Source organism: Pimephales promelas, chromosome 10 (assembly GCF_988280905.1).
Source record: "Pimephales promelas chromosome 10, fPimPro1.hap1.1, whole genome shotgun sequence".
In the NCBI taxonomy this organism is placed as follows: Eukaryota; Metazoa; Chordata; class Actinopteri; order Cypriniformes; family Leuciscidae; genus Pimephales; species Pimephales promelas.
The window spans coordinates 8,765,032-8,785,760 of record NC_142778.1 but is presented as its reverse complement, the minus strand read 5'-3'; the positions used below and the strand labels follow the sequence as shown (position 1 = coordinate 8,785,760).

At 37.2% G+C, this 20,729-nt stretch overlaps 1 protein-coding gene across 1 annotated transcript in view; it reads right to left on the bottom strand.

Annotated features, from left to right (window-relative positions):
* Nucleotides 1–19,825, bottom strand: part of tnfaip8l3 (tumor necrosis factor, alpha-induced protein 8-like 3) — a 45,158-nt gene extending 25,333 nt beyond the window's left edge. The window contains exon 1 of the mRNA XM_039681892.2: nt 19,572–19,825. Within this exon, the coding sequence (XP_039537826.1) occupies nt 19,572–19,617 (46 nt within the window). The 5' untranslated portion in view covers nt 19,618–19,825. The remainder of the gene's footprint in view (nt 1–19,571) is intronic.
* Between the last annotated feature and the right edge of the window lie 904 nt (nt 19,826–20,729).

Here is a 20,729-nt window from a genome sequence, read left to right as displayed (position 1 = left end):
TTTAAATGGATATTTGTCGTCATACGGTGAATTTCTTTTTATAATTCAGATTGCAGTTAAACTGAGAGAATTTGCTATTGTTCCAAAAAGAAGCTCTAGTTCAGCGAAAATCAACATTGATGATTTTTGTGGAAATATTTATATTGATAATGTTGATGTTTCGAAACACCAATGTAGGGATAAGGTTATAAGCAATGTTGTTTGTTATGTCTTTTTTCCTGCAGCAAGATTTTTTGGGCTTCTTTATTTGGTTGGCCTATCTGGGATAATGAAAAACAAGTTTTGTATCAGTAACAAAAGAGTCTATGATAGAAATATGTCTATTTTATATGCTTTTTATTTTCAGAATGACTGTGTTGAAAGTAAAGGATATATTATACACTTATTTATTTTATTTTATATACCATATATATAAAAATATGTGGCCTCTTTATAAACACAATTTTCCTCCTTTTTTATAAATTACATGAAATACAGTAAACCTGGATCAAACTAAACAAAAGCACTGAAAACATGTAATGTTGTAAAAGCTAATGTTAAATTGTGACTGTGAAACTTATTGTTTTTGTGGCATTAAATAAAAAATGTAAAAAATGTATGACTCTGCAACTGGCTCTTTTATTTTGAAGGCGGGACTTTACTAGATCCACCATACTGAGAGTTTCAATTTAAAATAGAATAAAAGCAGAAGCTTCATTATAATCTATTTTTTTCTATGTATAAATTGTTCTTTCTGACATGGAATTGTTTGAGGAGGAACTTGAAACCAAAGTAGGCAAAAACTTTTGAAAGCAAAGTATGCAGTGCTTTATGGTATTACATCACATCCTTTCCCAGTCTCTTCACACAGATACTATATTAAAAAAGTAATCAGTTTTACTTTTCTAGCTGGCCAAGAGCAGAGGCGACTATAAAATAGAGGAGGCACAATAATTGTAGTGGTCTGCGGACCCTCTCCAGAGGATTTTTTTAAATCTTTTTTTTATTATTAATTGCATTTAAATGGATTTTTTTTTTTTGGACACTTTGGCACATTTGACCATAATGGCACTTTCCCACTGCATGGTACGATATGGTACGGCTCGCTTTAAATGGTACCACCTCTGTTGAGGTTCCAAGCGTACCGCGCCGATACTAAAATGTGACGTCGTGAACACACTGCAGATCACTGATTGGTCAGTCAGACAGAATCGTCACTACCAGTGTCATTGGATTTGCTAGACATCAAACCCGTTTGATTTAAATAGCCAGTAACAGCCACCACTATAGCACCTGTTTTAAAACTACTTCCTTGACTTGCTTGAAGAAAAAAGAAAGAAAGAAAACTTCCAAAAAAGAAAGTGGACGAAGTGCAGACGATCCTCTCGTTGGTTGCCGAGGAGCAATATATAAATACAATTCCACTCACCTAGCCTGTCAGGTGAAGAAAAAATCCATAATTTTAACCTTTTAATTTAAATGTCTGTGTTAAAAGAACATGTTCAGCCATTTAGTGAAGGTGATTGATGTATTTTTTGCCTCATTTTTAATTTGTAGCTGCATCACAAATGGTCTCTTGGTAAATTTGTTGGAGATCAAATATTCAATATCTCTACTCTCTATAATTAAGGTAGTTGCTAGATTATCAGCAGGAGCAGTTTAAACTAATTTTATGTCTCTGCAATGATTAAAGTCTGTGGCTATGAATTTGCCTCCCCCTCCCTTTCTCTTCCCCCTCCCCCCTCAGTCTCGTCTTAGCTCAGATTTCCTAATGGCAGATTCGACCCTTTCGTTGGAGGAGCAGCGGGGGTTTTGACTTCAGTGATATGGCGTTCCAATGGTGAAATTACAACACCGAAAATTCCAACCCGATCTCACGACCAAGTCGTACGAATTCGACGAATGATTAAAAGTGGCTAATTCGTAACAATTCATACGACCTCACTCGTACAAATTTATACGATTTTGCTAAATCGTACATATTTTACGAATTGGCTAATTCGTATGAATTCGTACGAATGACCTACCCCTTACCCCGCCCCTAAACCTAACCATCACGTGGGTTTAGACAAATCGTACGAATTAGTACGAGTGAGGTCGTACGAATTAGCCACTTTTTAATCATGCGTCGAATTCGTACGAATTGGTCGTGAGATAGTGTTGGAAAAATCACATTCTAGGACATGAAATGAAAAACTGGGAATTTTATTAACATGAATTCATCCTTCTCCCATTTTCACCTCAGAATACGTAAGGCTGTGCCTCCATTGCCTCCCCGACGAGCCACCACTGGTCACAAGATACAAAGAGCCAGCTGAAGTTTATTCACATATTGCCTGCTAGACTTCATTGTAAGTGTATCAATAACGTTCTTATTCAAATACACACTTGAAGTTATTGTAAAACTTTATTTTGATGGTCCCTTTTGAAAATTCTGTTGACTATAGGTAACTTTGCAACTACATATCGCCTAACTACCGTTAGAATAGTATACATTCAACTGACAATAAGTAACTTTGCACCTATTCATCAACTAGGGTTCTTCTAACTCTAACCCTATCAGTATACTACTCTACTAACACTCTATGCGAGTTTGTAGACATGTGCAATGTTAGTCAACAGAATGTGTTAATAGGACCATCAAAATAAAGTGAAAGTTATTATCTATAATTGACAGCAGGCCAAATTTTTTTTAAATTCTAATCCAATCTCCGCATGTTGGGTGCACAGCTGCATCTCTTTATAAGCCTCATCCACTAATAATGTAATAAGCGTTATAGAGACATGTTCAGACAGCCCATTCTCACTCCCAAGGCGTCACCTAACTGACGCCTTGGGAAGCATTTGACCATGCTTCAATATCTGACGCTTTAGGCGCCCTTTAGCGTCAGTTAGATGACGCCCTAAGATCGCGTGTACCCTACCCCCACCCCATACCTAAACCTAACCGCGTCCTCTGACTGACGCTTTTCTTTAGCGTCAGTAAGATGACGCCGTAGGATCGCGTCATGTAAGTGACGCTAAAGGGCGCCTAAAACGTCAAATATTGAAGCATGGTCAAAGGTGACGCCTTGGGGTGAGAATGTGTTGGTTCAGAAGAACACATGAAAGCTCTCTGCGCTTCTGAGAAAAGATTTGTACTGAGGGAATTCTTGTTTCTGAGGAAGAGAAGACACATCTTTACTTTCCTATCTCAAACCTAATGTTGCCATAGGCTCCTTCTCTCCTTCCCACTCTTTTTGCGCTCTTTGTCTCTCTCCTTCTTCTGTCTTCCTCTGAGGAGAACGCTATGATTTCTGAAAGCTTCTCCAGTGAGGTCCCTGAGGGACAGATTCGACATGAAAATGGGTTCTTCTGCTCTTATATCTCTCCTACTCTGAACCAGACATCACGACATGTACGGTAAATGCTTTAAACAGAGACAGCGAGCGGTGATCTGACTTTGGCAGCTGGAATCCTGTGTAGAATTTGAGAGTTATAATTTGGAAGTCAGATTGCATTTGCAAGAAAATACAGTACCAGTCCTTGCTGGGAGGAAAAGAATACTTATACATATGGAAATACATATGGTTCAGACGTTGGGTCAGTTACATTTTTCTTCTTCTTTTTTTGTGAAGAAATTAATACTTTTATCAGCAAGGATGCATTAAATTGGCCAAAATTCACAGTAAACACTTCAAATAAATGCTGTTCACATGAACTTCTATTTACCAAAAAGCCTGTTTTCAACTGTGATAATAATACGAAATTTTAAGGATTCAAAGGCCCGTTCTGATTCGCTGTTAATGTTTTTTATCATTCATGCACAAAAATCATTCTTAAATTGACCATAACGATTGTTATTGTTCCTCTGTGCCGTTATCTTTATAGTTGTGGACTCTGCTATTCTTTCATAGAACAACTTTCAAATGTGTATCATAATCTGCCTTGTTGCGCCTTTAGAAGGACATCTGAAGGAACATGTGACACTGAAGACTGGAGTAATGGCTGATGAAAATTCAGCTTTGCCATCACATGAATAAATTACATTCTAAAAAATATTAAAATTGAAAGCAGTTTATTGGAATTGTAATAATATTTAACAATATTACTGTTTTTACTGTATTTCCAAGCAAATGAATGCAGTCTTGGTGAGCAGCCTGAATGAACCACAACATTTTTAAGTTTGAGTGTAAACGTTAAGCAGTCTTATAAGTTTAAAAAGCAAGGTTAGGGCATAAGAACAAACCCAAAGCAGAATGTTCGAGGAGTATCAATGCATTGCGGTATTGCAAGCACTGTAATAAAGTTTGTGGTGTGATTAGTTGTGCGCGGTGGCGGCAAAGCCGTGGGCCTCCTCGTCTGGGATCGGCACCAACTCTGCTGTGACGTTTACTCCTGTGAGGAGCTGTCAACATTTAAAAGACGCACAGCAGAGATGGATCACTGTGAGTGAATGCTTGGCACATCATTGGGAGCCTTCACTCTTTCCATACTGGAAAAAGACATAGGAAACGCGGATGGAACAAAAATGGGCAAAATGTGAAAAGAAAAGAGACAGAGAGGGAAAGTGTGTGCAATGATGGAGAGTACTCATTGGAAAGACTGATCTAGTGTGCTTGGCGTTTTCAGTTTGATGATCACAGCTTCTTACACAATACTGAAGAAAAAACAGAAATCACAACAGAAAAGTGCATTGATTAGAAGATGGAAAGTTCTCAGCTGATTGTTTTCAATTCTGTTAACATCATTTTTGTTAAAATCAACCCAAGTCTCAACACCGTCATACTCGTGAATTATGAGGAAGGATTGTGAAAAAACTAGTGGAGTTAAGTGTCTGAAAACATTACATTCAGTGTGTATATTTGTTTTGAAAAGAACATTATTTCTGTAATAGGTACTCTTTTTAAAAATATGTAACAGGGTACTTCTTTTACAAGGGCAACCACTAAGCAATAAAACGGTAACACTTTACAATACGGGTGCACTAATAAGCTTAACTAATGCACAGATAATACTGAATTAATGTGTAACTAATGATTATTTAAGCCATTAATTAATGATTACCACAATAGGAACTAATTAAGAGACTGTAAGGTTAATGTATTAGTTCATACATGAATTGTTATTGATTAAATATGTAATTTTGGATTAATTCCATAATAACTCTTTTTTTTTAACTAATAGTGTTAATTAATATGTTAATTACCAGAATGAGCCAAAGCCTTGTATTTCAACTTCCAGATAATATGACAGGTACACTAATATGCATTAATACATGATTAATTACTTCATTGTTAATGCTAATTCATGTGAAAATTACTACAATTACTAAATGACTAGTTAATAATGATGTGCCCCAGCAAGTAAAGTCATAACATAATGATACATTTGCAAATCATTAGCTAATGATTAATTAAAGCAGACAACTGGAAGTTGAAGTGCATAGCTTTGACTAATTGTGCTAACTAACACATTAATTTACACTATTATTTAATAAAATATGTTATTAAGGAATTAATACACAATAACACATTGAATTAATAGCAATCCATGCATTTCTTAATCTATTAATCATATTGACTCTTTATTAGTTGCTGATGCAATAATCATTAATTAATGGTTTAGTTCTTCATGTGTTAAACATTAACTCAGTATTATCTGTGCATTAGTTAAGCATGAATTAATGCATATTAGTGCACCCGTATTGTAAAGTGTTACCAATAAAACATTGCTCTGGATAATATGTAACTAGATTGTTTTCCTTATGTGAAATCTCTAACACCAACCAAACACACACATACACACACCCCTGGTGTTCTGAAAAAAAAAAGAAAAAAAAAGAAAAAGCTAGAAACATATGAAATTGATTGTTTTCTAAGTGGGACAAATGGATTGTTTTTATTGTTTCTCATCATCTGCAAACACACACTAACAGGAAACACTGATTCTGAATCAATACCTGCTTCTCTGACATCACAGTTCAAATTTAGCAGCCTGAACTAGCTGTGTTCCAAACGCTATAGTATTCAGGCATCACGGATGCACTCTTAAGCTAAGATTGATCAGAACAGGCTGGAAACATGCTAACATGCTTTTAAAAGATACCTAATTTTGGCCCTCTTGGAGAAGCCGATCTCAGAATTCACTGCGTCGAGCTCAGTGAAACAAATTACTCCAAAATGGCTGATTCAAGAAGCTGAGGAAACTTAGAAAATAAGGCATACAGTTGTGAAACAGTTGAGTCTCTTGTTTACTTATCAAGTCATTAACATAAAGTGGCATTTTGGTTAGGCCTTAAGGACAAGTTCTCGTGTTCCATTAGCGCAGTTATTTAGGCTAATGATTGTTTTTTGTTTTTTTTGATCCCAATACTCCGTTCCATCCCATTGCGCTCCGCCAAGCTGTTTTTGACCTCAAGAACATGTTCAATGAGAACTTTCCAATGGTGGCCTATGAGGTGACTCACTAGGATTTGGAAGAGAGCCAGTATCACCACACATCTCTATGTGATCTGAAGTGATATCAGTCCAGTCAGACATATTGACCTTTGTCTAAAAGTGTTGAAAGTAAATGGATTTTTCTCATTGTGTGTGTCTCTAATGTGTGATTTAACATAAAGGTCAGTTGTCAACTCTGAGAGATGTTAGATTTTACCCTGTGGAGATTTTTTAAAATCAATTTATTACATGCTAATAGACATATCTCTGATTGACTGACTAAATGTAGGTCATGTGATAACACTGGTACATTTAAGGGTTTGACGTCAGGCTTTTTAAATGTGTTTTGTTTGAGAGAGACAGATATCCTTTGCTCTCTGATTTGGTTCAAGGTATTTAATTGTACACAGACTGTTGCCATGCATTATGCTTATATGAGATTTGTTTTGGTAAAGTATTGACTGAGAGTCGTGCCATGTTTTATGAAGTGTTCTTCAGGCCCCTTAAAGATAGTTTCAGCCTCAGACTGAATGTCTGATGCATATGGCACACTTAAATGGAAAAACTTCAGGATTTTCTAAGTCGTCATCTGATTGGATGAATTCTACAGAATGTCCAGGTGACGTGTGTTGCGTTCTTTAGCGGTCCACCTGGAAACAAAGATGACATGAGGCCAAACCCCCTCATGGAAAGAACGTTGTTGTGTTTACAACTGTGACTGAGCACTTCAACACTGGATTTTTAAAAGTATGTGAGGAATGAAAAGCTCAAGGCATAAACTCCTAGAGTTTTGCACACCGGCCTGTTGTAGGGACATTGACGTTACATCTTCATGCCCCTAAACATGACGTGAACAAAACTAACTGTGATTGGTTGCTTTACATGTTAATCAGACGACCTCAGGCAAGCCAATGAAAGCTGCTATGGAGTCTAGACCTTCTGGTAGTCTGAAAGTCTGACTAAACGAAAGAGAGGGCTGCAGGAATGAGTCCTAAAACCTGGAAATGAGTAAACATTTCTGCACTTCCAGTTCTACCGTCCCAAAGTCAATGGGTTTTATGAATGGGTTTTTGATTTCACAGAGCTTATTTTCTGCAATTATCCAAAAATCACTTTTTGTTGAGGAAACCACCACTCATTATCAGTCGTCATCACTCTAGTCTATTGACTTTCCAATCTAAATAATGATTTACAGCAAACTTGTGGCCAAATATATTGTGTTTTTCAGAATAAAACAATTACATTTCCAAATCCTTTTGTAAATGACACAACTGTGTTGTGTAAATGCACTCTGAAAGTGCTCTTATACAATGATGACTAGAATACTAGAGAAAGCTTTGACAGAGTATTTGACAGATAGGAATGAGTATTATGTGTTCTGAGGGTGAGAAAAGAGCTGACCCCAATTATTTTAAAATGAGTTTCTATGCATCGTGTTATTCCAACAATTATTTCAAAACACAAGCGCAGTTAAATATTGACAGTTTTCTGTTCTGAAGACTAAGAAACTAGCGATTTTCAAAATCACCAAAGTGATTTTGGTCAATTTGCCTCCATCTAGAAGTAATAAACACTGAATATTTGAGAAGTAAGTCTAATAGAAAAACAATATATTGCCAAACTACTTGAAAAACCAATATATTGGCAAAAAAAAAAAAAAAGTCTGGGTTAAACACTTTTTAAAAAACTGGTTAAAACACTGTTCACCAAAAATGAACAGTCACTTACCCTCACACCATTCCAAACCTGTAAGACTTCCGTTCATTTTGAGAACACAAATGAAGATAATTTTGATGAAACCTGAGTTTTTTGACAGTCCAAGCAACAAGAACTTTGACGCTTCAAAAAGTGCATAAAGAGATAGTAAAACTAATCCATATGAATTGAGTGGTTTGAGTCCCAATTTTATGACAAGACACAATCACTTTATAAGATGAACAAATTAAATTTTGGCTTTTATTCACATATAAACATTAAACTCACAAATCAGTTGTGGTAAATGGAAGCTCAAGCTTGTTCGCTTGACGTGTGAGAACCCATGAGGTCAATTCTCGTGTGCTACGCAGCACGTTTGAGCTTCCGCAAGAGGTTTGTTCTTGTGTGTTATGCATGTTCTATTGAGCTTCTGTGTATGTTTGCTGATCAATGTTTATATTTCAATAAAAGACTATATTAAATTTGTTAATTCATATGAAGAGTTCAGATGCAAAAGCCTCTAAGTGCCATTTGAAATTTTCTTCTAGAATGATCATTTTTATCAAGCTTGTACAGTATATTTAAGTTCAGTGATTTCACTTAAATGGCAATGATAATTACCTATTAATTGTTATTTAAGTGAAATTACTGAACTTAAATATACAAGTTTGATAAAAATCATCATTAAAGAAGAAAATTTCAAATGGCATTTAGAGGCTTTTGCATCTGAACTCTTCATATAAAGCGATCGAGTTTCTTCAGAAAATTTGGACTAAACCGCTCAATCCATATGGATTAGTTTTATGATCTCTTTATGAGTGGTAGTTGTGTGCAGTAGCTGTCAGAAAGATGTCATCAAAAAGATTTGTGTTCTGAAGATAAAAGAAAGTCTTATGGGTTGGATATGACAAGGGGGTCAGAAATTATTAACATTTTGGTTGAACTATCACTTTAAGGCAAGATGCCAGGAACTTGTTTGCACATCTAGTATTTTTCCCCTTCAAGCGCTTGCAACAACCTGCTAAACTTCCTTTTTATGATGATTTATGTTTTATTGGGTTTTCTTAATCTTATGGACCAAAAACACAATCCTGCTGACTTCTAAACACCAATCTTATCTGTATACAGTATGCATCAGTCAAAGCTAAAATTCTTTGAAATGACATACCTTTTTAGGATTGACTTCATAACAATGACTCCTCGCTGTTTAAATATTTATTTTAATGTGTGTTAAAGTGAATTACAAAATAATTCGTCAAAGGATGGCAACATACGCCTCCGCAGATGTCTGGACTGAGCCCAGAATATCCACTGACCCTATAGAGTCCCACTGTGCTCAATGTCACACTGAGTTTCTAAAATGACATTTACAATTCCTAACTTTAATATCTTGCATATACTTGTCTGTTGACTGACAAAGAAGAGCCAATCAGACAGTTAGCATGAAATCAGATCTAATTATGGCTCTGAATTTACTCAACTCCACATATAATGACAGATTTAAAGAGTTAAATATTCATCTGCTGTGTGTGATATCACTGTGAGCAGCTGCTCTGTGATTATTTAGACGTTGGTGAGTCTTAAAAAAGACAACAAAGGAAAGAAAACCATGAGTAGAAAGATGACTGGCCAACCAATGTCAAATATAAGTGTCCTCCTCCAGAAGTGAAGCCAGAACAGCCCGGGGTTATTATGTGGATTTAAGGAAGTCTTTGAGGGCAGAGTTACGCTCCCTCTTGTCTGGCACGCACGTGCGTTTTCCAGACTCGGCAGAAACCACAGGAGGTTTGCAACCGGCTGCTGATTTTTAAATGGAAGGTAACAGTTTTTACGTCCCTTCCAGCAGATCTTGAAATGTCAACCCAAATATCTCGCTTACTATAATGCGAAAGATGCTTAGATATGTAAAGCAAGTCTTTTTATGTGATCTGCCCACTTCCCTATTAAGATGTATCAACCATTTAGGGTCAACAAAGTAACAACTTAAAAAGACATTTTCTTTCAGTTATTTCTTCTGTGGAAGACAACAGAAGAAGTTAAAAATATATATATGTTTCAACAGTTTCTGTCCATAAATTATAGTCAATAGTGCCCAATAGAACAAACACTGAGACATTTTTTCAAAATATATTATTTTGTGCTTTCACAGAAGAAAGAAAGTCATACAGATTTGGAGATGTGAAAAAGAAGTGTACTTAATTGTATTAAATGTGCACTTGTAGTGAACTTTAAATCTTAATATATATATATATATATATATATATATATAAAATCTTAATATTATATTATCTGCCTTCTTGCAGATAATATAATATTAATGAAAATGATATTTCTGTGTAGGCTATTAAATGAGTTTCTTCATATTTTCATGACTTTTTATTCATGAATTTTAACTTTTTAAGTGTATTAACACAGTTAAGAACACGTTTAAAAAGCGAGCTTTGTAATAATGCCAAATTAATGTTTTGTTTAAAGTAGAATTCAAAGTAAAACTTTTTACATATTACATTTAAATTTAATATATATATTTCAGAACAAATCAGAATGATTTTTGAAGGATCATGTGACACTGAAGAATGGAGTAAAGAATTCCTGAAAATTCAGCTGTCATCAAACAATGTAATATTTTGCAAAATTACTTTTTTTATTTTATTTTTTATTTAGAAAAATGCTGGATTGGTGAGCATGATCGACAACCAAATGTGTACAGTATGTTTGCACATTCCACAGGCTCAAATCCAAGCAAATCTCTGTAAGCACAAGCAATACCAATTACTGTCAGCATCTCTGAACAAACCCCAGACCTCAAGTATTCAACTTTGGCTTGCTACTCATTCAGCACATTTAAGCTGGGTTTCACAGACAGGGCTCAGACTAAACCAGGATTAGGCCTTAGTTAAATTAGGACTTTATAAACATGCCTTAGGAAAAAAAAAAAAAAAACAGTTCTGATGTGCAACTTGAGAAAAAAACAATGGCACTGACATATTTTAAGATATGCCAATTCAGTTGCTTTCATTTAAAACATTTTAGTAGGCTTAAGCCTTGTCTGTGAGACCCAGGTTATGCTACAGACATGAATGATACTTCAATTGGTGCAGCTTGTAGAGGAGAGTGTTACTATTACTTTTTACTATTACTATTATGACAAAACCTCATAATTCTTCTACAGACAAAAAGTTAGTTATAAAGGTTTGGAATGACATAAATGATAACAGAATTTTTATTTTTGGGTTAACTATTCTATATCAGCTCTTATGACCTGGGAAACTAAGTAACCACCTAACAACTAACCAGAACACAGTAATAACTACCCAGAAAAGTGTGCTAAAAATCACTCTAGCAACAGCATAGCAACACCCTGGCAACCATCCACGACACCCTAGCATCATGGCAGCAACTTTTGCAGGATGTAGGTGACAGTGTTTTCTTGTTCCCTGAAAATGTAAATATTTAGGAACTGCAGATAAGCCCTAAGCCAAAACCTAAACACCTTTAGCATTAAAAAAAATATTCAGTCTCTCGTAACACTTTTTTTTCCTCTTCCTTTTTGAAGATGTCAAAAAAAAATAGGTTATTACCAGTTTGCTTCTGGGGGCTATTTTTTTTTTTACATAAAGAAGAATAGTTGGGTCAGCAGCAAACAAAACACACGCCTAGGTACAGACGAGCCATGCCACTAAAGCTCAGACCACAGTCTCAGACTGAGTCTCAGTGGGGGACTTCCTGTCCAGAAAAGCTCTCAGTCTGAGTCAGTCCTGCCAGATTCCCCATAACCCTGATGTATTTGTGTGAGGGTGACTGGCTCACTCTTGGCTAACACACTCTCACATCTCTCCAAATGGATGCTTTATAATTATAGAAGCCATTTATTTTTAAGAGTAATGCATATTCATTTTGAAAATGGAGCTGTGAGAACATTTCTGTCAGTCACATCAAGGCAGAGTTTGTCTGCAATATTTTGGATACATAAAGCATCAATCTCAGCAGCTAAAAGGCAGACCTACTCCAATAGGCTATATCATAATAGACCCACGTCTAACTGACAATTTTGACCATGCTTCAATTTCCGACGCTTTAGGCACCCTTTAGCATCAGATAGATGACGCTATCCTAGGGCGTCATCTAACTGACGCTTTACCTTCGTCAGTTAAATCATGACAGCCCATTCTCACCCCCAAGGCGTCACTTAACTGACGCCTTGGGAAGCATTTGGACATGCTTCAATATCTGACGCTTTAGGCGCCCTTTAGCGTCAGTAAGATGACGCCCTAGGATCGCGTGTACCCTACCCCCACCCCACACCTAAACCTAACCGCGTCCTCTAACTGACGCTTTCCTTTAGCGTCAGTTAGATGACGCCGTAGGATCGCGTCATGTAAGTGACGCTAAAGGGCGCCTAAAACGTCAAATTTTGAACCATGGTCAAAGGTGACGCCTTGGGGTGAGAATGCGTTGTAAATGACGCGAGTAGGTTTAGGTCTGGGGTAGGGTTAGGGTTAGACCACTAGGAAAGCATCATCTAAAGGGTGCCTAAAGCGTCGGATATTGAAGGGTCAGGTGTATATAGCAGAGACATGCCACTCATATAAAAATGAAAAAGAGAAATTGGAACACCAAATATGGCAGCTCTATCCAAGGGATACTCCAACCAAATTTGTTTTTTTGGGGGGGGGATTTACACTAAAAAGAATCCATCTCTGTAAGTTAATGTAATGAAAGTATATAGGGCTTTCAAAGTTCACATTTCAAAAACCACACTAAGTGAACACACTGTTATGACCCCAGTTGATGAATCATTGTCTTCTGAAACAAAACTGTAGGTACGTGTAAGAAAAAATACTAATATTTTATACTTTTTTGAACTATAAAACCATCTCTTCTGGCCAAGTGTCATAAGCGGGTTTGTGAGTTTACCCTTGACTTCAAAGTCAACATGTTGTAAAACGTGATGTGGATTAGTGACTATCTCAGGAATAGATTTCAGTTTGTGCAATTAACCAACGACAGGTCCCAGCTACAGTGGGTCACTTGTGGAGTTCCTCAAGGGTCAGTCCTTGGACCAAAGCTATTTTTATTATCAAAGACATTTGTAAGGTGTCTACTCAATTAAATTGTGTCTTATTTGCAGATGATACAAGTCTATTTTGTTTTAATCAAAATGTGAGATAGCATCTGAACACAGTGGAAGCAGAAATGGAAACATTAAAAAATGGTTCGATGTTAACACATTTTAATTAAATATAAATAAAACTAAATTTATTTTATTTAGTAATAAAAAAATAAATACAAATGTCCAGATCATAATTGAAATGACTGAACTAGAAATGGTAAGTGAAACTAAATTCTTAGGTGTAATTATTGACCGCAAGCTCAGTCTGACATTTCAAAAACATTTCAAAAACTCTTGCTATCCTGTCCAATATAAAACACATTATTGATTCAAAGGCTCTAAACATACTGTAACAGTCTCTACAGAGCCCCTAAACATGCGTTCCCCTGAGAAAAGTTATTTGCGTAACGTTTTTTTTACGTACAATCAACTTAACTTAAATTACATTAAACTGACTCAAAGTTAGACTTACATTAAACTCAAAAAATGAGTTGAATCTTGTATAACAGCAATGTAAAAACATGTCATAACTTATTGACCATATACATTTTTTATAATTAGCAACAAACGCTTGCGCAAATGCTGAAGCGTGGCTAACACAAAATGAACGAATCACTCTCTGAGACAACTCCTTATTCCAGAGTCATAGAAAAGAATAGTTCAAAATGAACGAATCACTCTCTGAGACAACTCCTTATTCCACAGTCATAGAAAAGAATAGTTCAAAATGAACGAATTGTTCATGAACGACCCATCATTAAAATCATTTATGTATACGGAAAATACATTTTGTCCTCAGTACAAGCTGTTGGCGATTGAGACCACAATCAACCTTTGTTATAATGTCTATAGGTGCTAAGAAACATAAGCATTAAAACGTAAGCATGATGATAACATAACTATGATGATGATATTTGCCGCTTACATAGATCATGTCAAATGATCTAAAGCTTAAACAAGTCTTTTGCAGCCTTTTGATCACAACTATTTCCCTCTGGAAATGCTAATGTCATTATTATTATTGCCATAGCTCTGGCCACACTGTAAACAAAGAGGCTAATAAAACCCTGACAGACACAATGCAGTTCAATTAACAGAGCTTTACTATAGCATTCCTCTTTTTAATGGGAAAGCGCAGTGGAAATGGCTGTGGGACGCCTCAGGGAGAGTTTATAGTCGCTCATACTTCTGTCTGTTTTTACTGATTCTTGTTAAATGTGGATGAAAAATATTCCCCTATTTCAGCAAAATTTCTTTCTTTCTGCCCCCACCCCTTTTCTGTCTTTGAGCTAAAATTATGACTCTTTCTCCCTTGCGGAATTAAACTTAAGAGTGCCAGAAGAGTGTTTAAATGGTTATTTTTCTCTCGCACACACATTCTTTATGCGGAGAGAGGCTTTCATGTTTTCATTCTCTCTCTCGTTTTCCTTTTATCTTTTTTGGTGGGGCTGATTTTCCTCTGGCAGGACACTGCAAAAAAAAAAAAAGAAGAAAAAAAAAGAGAGAGAGCGATGCTTGCCTTTATTCTGGTCCACACGTGGCTTCACTGTCTCTCTGTGCACTGTGCTGGTTGGTCTTGTGGTCAGATATCAGTGCAAAGAGATCAAAATGAAGCTTGTTGTTTCATGGATTAAGGTGATAAATCTAGCATAGCTGGATCTCAAGAGGATAAAACCTGGATTTAATTCAGTTAAACTAAAGTGTATAATTACATTTATACACTTAAATGTGGTGGCATCACTGTAAAAAGCCCCTTTTGGAACCTTTATTTTTAAGAGTGTATCCTATATTTCCAGCTAAGCCATTTAAAGATGATTTTCGGCAAATGACGTTGCAGCTTTACACACAATTTTTTTGTGCTAACATGTGAATGGAGGAAATGCGTTATACAATCATTACATGTATAAATGACAAATGTGGTACATTCACCGCAAAAGACAATTTCACCTCAATTTATGAAGTACAAGACTGCTTTTGTTCAGAGATAAAGGCTAAAGCCTGCTGACACAACAAACACGCGCCCACGCTTCCTCATCACAATTCTTGAGAATCTAATGATAGACACATGTCCCAGGAAGCAGATCAAAACCTTTGATTACTAAAACACACACCCTGACCCAATGCAAAACATTTCAGCAGTATCCACCCGAAAACTGCTGGGTTTTGGAAAAACAGACATTCAAACTGTGTCTGCAGTTTCAAATTCCCTACTGACTTATATTGACACACACCAAGTCAACACAAACAACCAGAGAAAACTCTTCCTCTAGGTACCTGATGCCCACAGTCAGAAATATCTTTAGTCAACCTTTTTGAAAAAGAAACACACACATACTATGTGTGTATAGACCATTTTGTAAGATGTAAACAACACTGGTCCAGAAACACTTCCTGCTTCAGTTTGTAACTGTTTTCTTTATTTCACATGTAAAACATCTTAAAGAAGTTTTATATGTTCTGTTGGTTGTATTTTATCCCAGCTTTTATGTAGAGTTAAAAAACTGAAACAGGAAGTGCTTCTGGACCAGTCTTGCAAAATGGTCTTTTTTTTCAAATACAATTTGATTAGACTGCTCTGATTTCATAATTACTATTATTGTCTAGTTAAAGTATGGATAAAGTGTAATGCCAAATGTACTGATTTATGGACAACTTAAATATAATGAGATTTGTATTGAAACGTTTATAAGGTAAAAACTGTTTGTATGGATGAAGTTTCAATTTAGTCTATTTATATTAAATAATAATGTTACATAACACACATTTAACCAGTTTAAATTACAATCAAGTACTCATGAAAATACCATGTGAATACTTTTGCTATGATAAGTTTATCTCAGCTGATCTAAAGAAGTACAACCCAGCCATAGGAAATACTATCCTGACTTCGTCATACTGATATTCTAGTCAGAATGTAAGTCCGAAACTGCTCCGAAGGTTGATTATGAGGTGTGTCTTAACCGAACCAGGAAAATAAAACTGCACTCAATTGGATAGTCGGCAGACCTACGTGTACAACCAATCAGAGCAACGCAGTAAGTCAACTACTTTGCATAGCGCAGTTTTCAACTATAGAACTTACTTATTTTAGAAGTAAAATAACGAGTGTTGCTTCTTTTACTTGGTCCTGCATGAGTGCGACCAAAGGAGAAACCACAACGACCACAGGCTTTTAATTACGTCCCATCATCTTAGCGACCATCAGAGCCAGCTGATAAGTTACACTTTTGCCGAATCATGTAGAAAGGACGGCAAAAATGTCTTTCCGATCGACAAATGTTTTCTGTTCGTCTTTTAAAATGAATGCGCTGTAAATTTATTTTTCAACAGACGCGACAGCGGAATCTATACATCTCAATTCTCCAGCTGCAGTCATCTTTGAGGGAAACCAGTTAACTAGCAGATCATCTGTCCATCATCGTATAAAGCCTGGCAATCTGATTGGCCCGTTCGTTTTTTGACTGATCATAATTTCTCCTCAACGGATTGAGTCCAGACCGAACTTCCTGACCAAGAAATGTTGTGGGCGGAGTTCAGGCTGGCATCCAGGCTAAGGAAATACAATAATAAAAGAGATTTTTTTTTTTGATGCACACATAAGCAGTGTGTAAGTGTAGCAGAAGCATTGTGCTTTTAAACATTTTCAACTCAACAAATCTGAGCTCTCCTTTAAAAGCCTTGAAATGTCCTCAGAGCTATAGATGTTGAGTTGGAGAGTCACATGTGGGTTTGCGTTACAGTGTTTCTAATCAGTTCTGCAGTTACTCATCATGAGGAGAACATGTGTATGTAGGGTGGAACGGAAAATGGCTGGCCGCAATTGCACTGCTCAGTGTGATCCTTATCCCTTACTCTGGTGAATCTAAGGCAAACTAATCTGCAGCAGAGTATTGCTACTGTATCAGGCATACCTTACTGGGACTGTACAAACTCTCCAGCATTTCTCCACCGTAGTCCACCCAGAAAGCAACATAGTGTCGGCCCAGATGAGGGCCACATCTGGTACATGTGGATTCAACGGTTACCAGATGTGGGCCGGATTTGGGTCAACATGTTGCTGTCTGGGCAGGCATGTTTAGGCAAATTTACTCTGCACAGACCAACACATTCTCATCCCAAGACGTCATCTAACTGACGCTTTTGAGCATACGTCAACATTCGACGTTTTAGGGTACCCTTTAACGTCAGTTAGATGACGATCCTAGGGCGTCATCTAACTAACGCTTTACTTTCGCGGGTTGGTTTAGGTCTGGGGTAAGGTTAGGATTAGATAGCGTCATCTAACTGACGTTAAAGGGTACCCTAAAACGTTGGATGTTGACTCATGGTCGAAAGCGTCAAGAATACGTCAGTTAAACGCATTTAAGCGTCAGTTAAATGACGTCTTGGGATGAGAACGGGCTGCACAGACAGACCTCGAACAACAGCAACAGACACTTCGTTGGGTTTTGACAGATCAGTGTATATAACCCGTCACCATCTGTTGGCATTGGTTGGTGCTTGTTTTTACCGAATGAACAGCGACATACTGTAATCTGGCGATTGTCCCAGATGGTCAGCGTTGGTCGGTGTAGTGTGAATTGTTTTTTTAATTAAATTAATTTAAGTTTCTAAACATAAATTCCAGAAGAGTAGGTCCATCTAATCTTCTAATTAACCACCAGAGCATTCATGCAGACACTTATATTACTCTGGTGTCGCTGTTCCGGCAACCCGCCACCTCCCCAACACCACATCTATACTTTAGGTGTTTTGCCTGTAATCATCTCCATCCATAGTAGTCCCATAGGGGGTATATTAGAGCTTGAGTTGACCCTCCTCCATTGCAGACAGCGAGATAAACTTGTTTAACCATCTATCTATTCTTTGCTGTCCCTTGGGCCATAGGCAGAGAAACACCTTGGATGAATGGCCAGTCCATCACAAGGATACAAAAGTGTTTGGGCTCTACAGTGAAATGATTAAATGGGAGTCGGCTACAATTTAAAATGGCAAAAGTGCACTCAACTACACTCTACATCCAGTTATAACAATCTTCTCCTTTATATGACAAAGGTTTCCAGTCCAGGTAGGCATAAGCAATAAACCTTCATGTCCTTGTTCCCCAAAATTGTGTAGAACTTCAAATCAGACTGAAACCATCTGATCACTTTTTTTTTGCCAATGGTTTTGGGTGGTCCATGGCCATGCCATCTGAGGCAAACTGGTAACTTATTCAGCCAATAAAATGGAGAGAAAATTAACAGCAGAAGCTGATCAGCCAATGAAAGAGCAGAAACATGAAAGAGAATCTTCCTCTCCAGTCCACAACTCTTTGAGAGAGACCTTCAGCCAAACCTCACAGTACCCGAGGACCTCAAGCTGTCAGGCGCCCCACGAATGTAATGACTTACACATACAACTAACGTTACCACATTTACGCCTCATCAGCAGGGGATGGAGGGAGTCCTGCAGGAATAGGTCTGCCAAACGTGAAAATTTGGTCGTCATTTATTTACTTAAATATCTAGTTGTCAAGTTCTTCAGTTAAATTATTTAAATTCAGGAAGTTTGTGGGATTTTTTTTGTGAGGAATTGTTGCTAAATATACTTGCATGTCATTCAGAAGTTCTTAGTTATGTATATATTAGAAGTATCTGCCTTATTACCTAGCCATATGTTGGCATAGAGCAAATGTAAGAGTTATAAAATGAGTGTTCAGTTCAGATCATTTGGTCTAGGAAGAATTTGATTTTTTTTAAAAAGATCTCTGACTTTTGATCTTAGCCTCTGGTATCTTGGCAATTCTGAGCACAGTTTGTTGAAATCTCATCTGGAACTCTAGAAGACACACATTAGGTTCTTTTTCTCAGGAAACAAAGCAGGAGAATCTGTCCAGAATAAACATCTGAAATATTAAAGAGACCACCTTTTCTAGTATTTCCGTCTTTGCATTTGATTCTTTCACAACTCTTTCAGTGAGATTATGCTTATTCTTTATCACAATCACAAGGTTGTTTTAGGTTTGTCTGCCAGCTTGAATCATAATAAGTAGAGTCTGTGAACCTTGCCAGCCATAAACCAAAGTGCTGCTGTTCATTTTTCCAGCACCCTTGCATTCAGCCATCTCAAATTTCCCAGATTAACTTTTCCTCCGAAGGCAAAACCACAGGTAAAAAAGCTCTGAAGAGACTACACATGAGCACTTGGCGGATGAATGCCCTGTCACAGGCTGTCACGCCGGGCAGGGAAGATGAGTACAACGATGAATGTTAAATGTGTTAATGAGAAAAGTAGCAGCACGTGCCTGTGCTCGCCTGCACTGCCAGAAGCTGCAAACCAAGTTTGAGAAACAGAAGAAGAGAAAGAAAGGACCTATCCCTTACCTGGAGTGATCTCTCCTTCACTCTGATCCCCAGAATCTGAGTCCATCTCTCCACAAAGAACCTCTCCTCTTTTCACTTCACTTCCTCTGTTTCTGTCTGTCTCTGTCCTGTCCCTCCACACTGAAAACTGTTTTCTTGAGCTCAAATGCACCAGCCCTCCGTGTTCAGAATTTAACTGACTCAATGAGTGCGCGCTATTTGCCGAGCGCCTTTTTTGTGCAGTCAGACTGCCTTCTTTCACTGACACTCTCTTGCTTCCACTTTCTCCTCTCGTTTGCTTCCTTCTCCTCCCTCCCTCTCTCTCTCTCTCTCTCTCTCTCTCTCTCTCTCTCTCTCTCTCTCTCTCCTCTGTCCCTCCTCCCCTTTCTCCACTCGGCTCGACATTGTGATGCCTACAAAAACATCAAGAGGAGGAAAACTCTGTCTCTCTCTCTGAGTCGATCTCTTGCCTGTGAGGAATGTTTTGTATGTTGGGGAGGTTTTTGCATTCAGGCATTTTAGTATGCTATTTAAGAGGCAAGTTTAGTTTTTAATGTTCGAAAATGCTTTTTGGATCGACAAGTGAACGGGAAATGACCGCAGTGCGGAAGGTGCTGCTTTAAAGTGTCTTTGCCACACCATCCAGCACAAAAAATTAATAGAGTAACAGAGTGAATGTGCCAGCAACAGGTCAAATTTTTGGCTGGTTAGTGTGGTTCAGTTAGCCCCTGCTGGTAGATGACGTAACTACACCATAATGGGTCAAAAAGCATCTTTCTTCTTTGATGGTCATTTGAAGTAGCTTTTTATCGTGATGAAAGAATTCCTTTTTCATTGTATAAGGTAGAGGCTGTAAAGTTTTCTGATTTTCCCCCCTGTCTTCTGCCTTTGACACACAGAGCTCTGGGTACGGGTTTAGAACTGGGTGTTCTCATTGTGTCATTTTAGATTGCTTAGTCATAAATATAAAGCTTGAATTCAGATTGATTTCTGTCCCTCCAAAAGTAATAACTGCACATTATTTTATAGATATATCCAAAGACTTTGTGCCACATTCATAATGTCCCATGCATGGCAGATGCAAATACAGGTCATATCTTCTTGAATGGAAAGACAAATATCATTTGTCGGAATTAAATTTCTATAACATTTAAAATCCTGTTGTCCCAGACTTGTGAC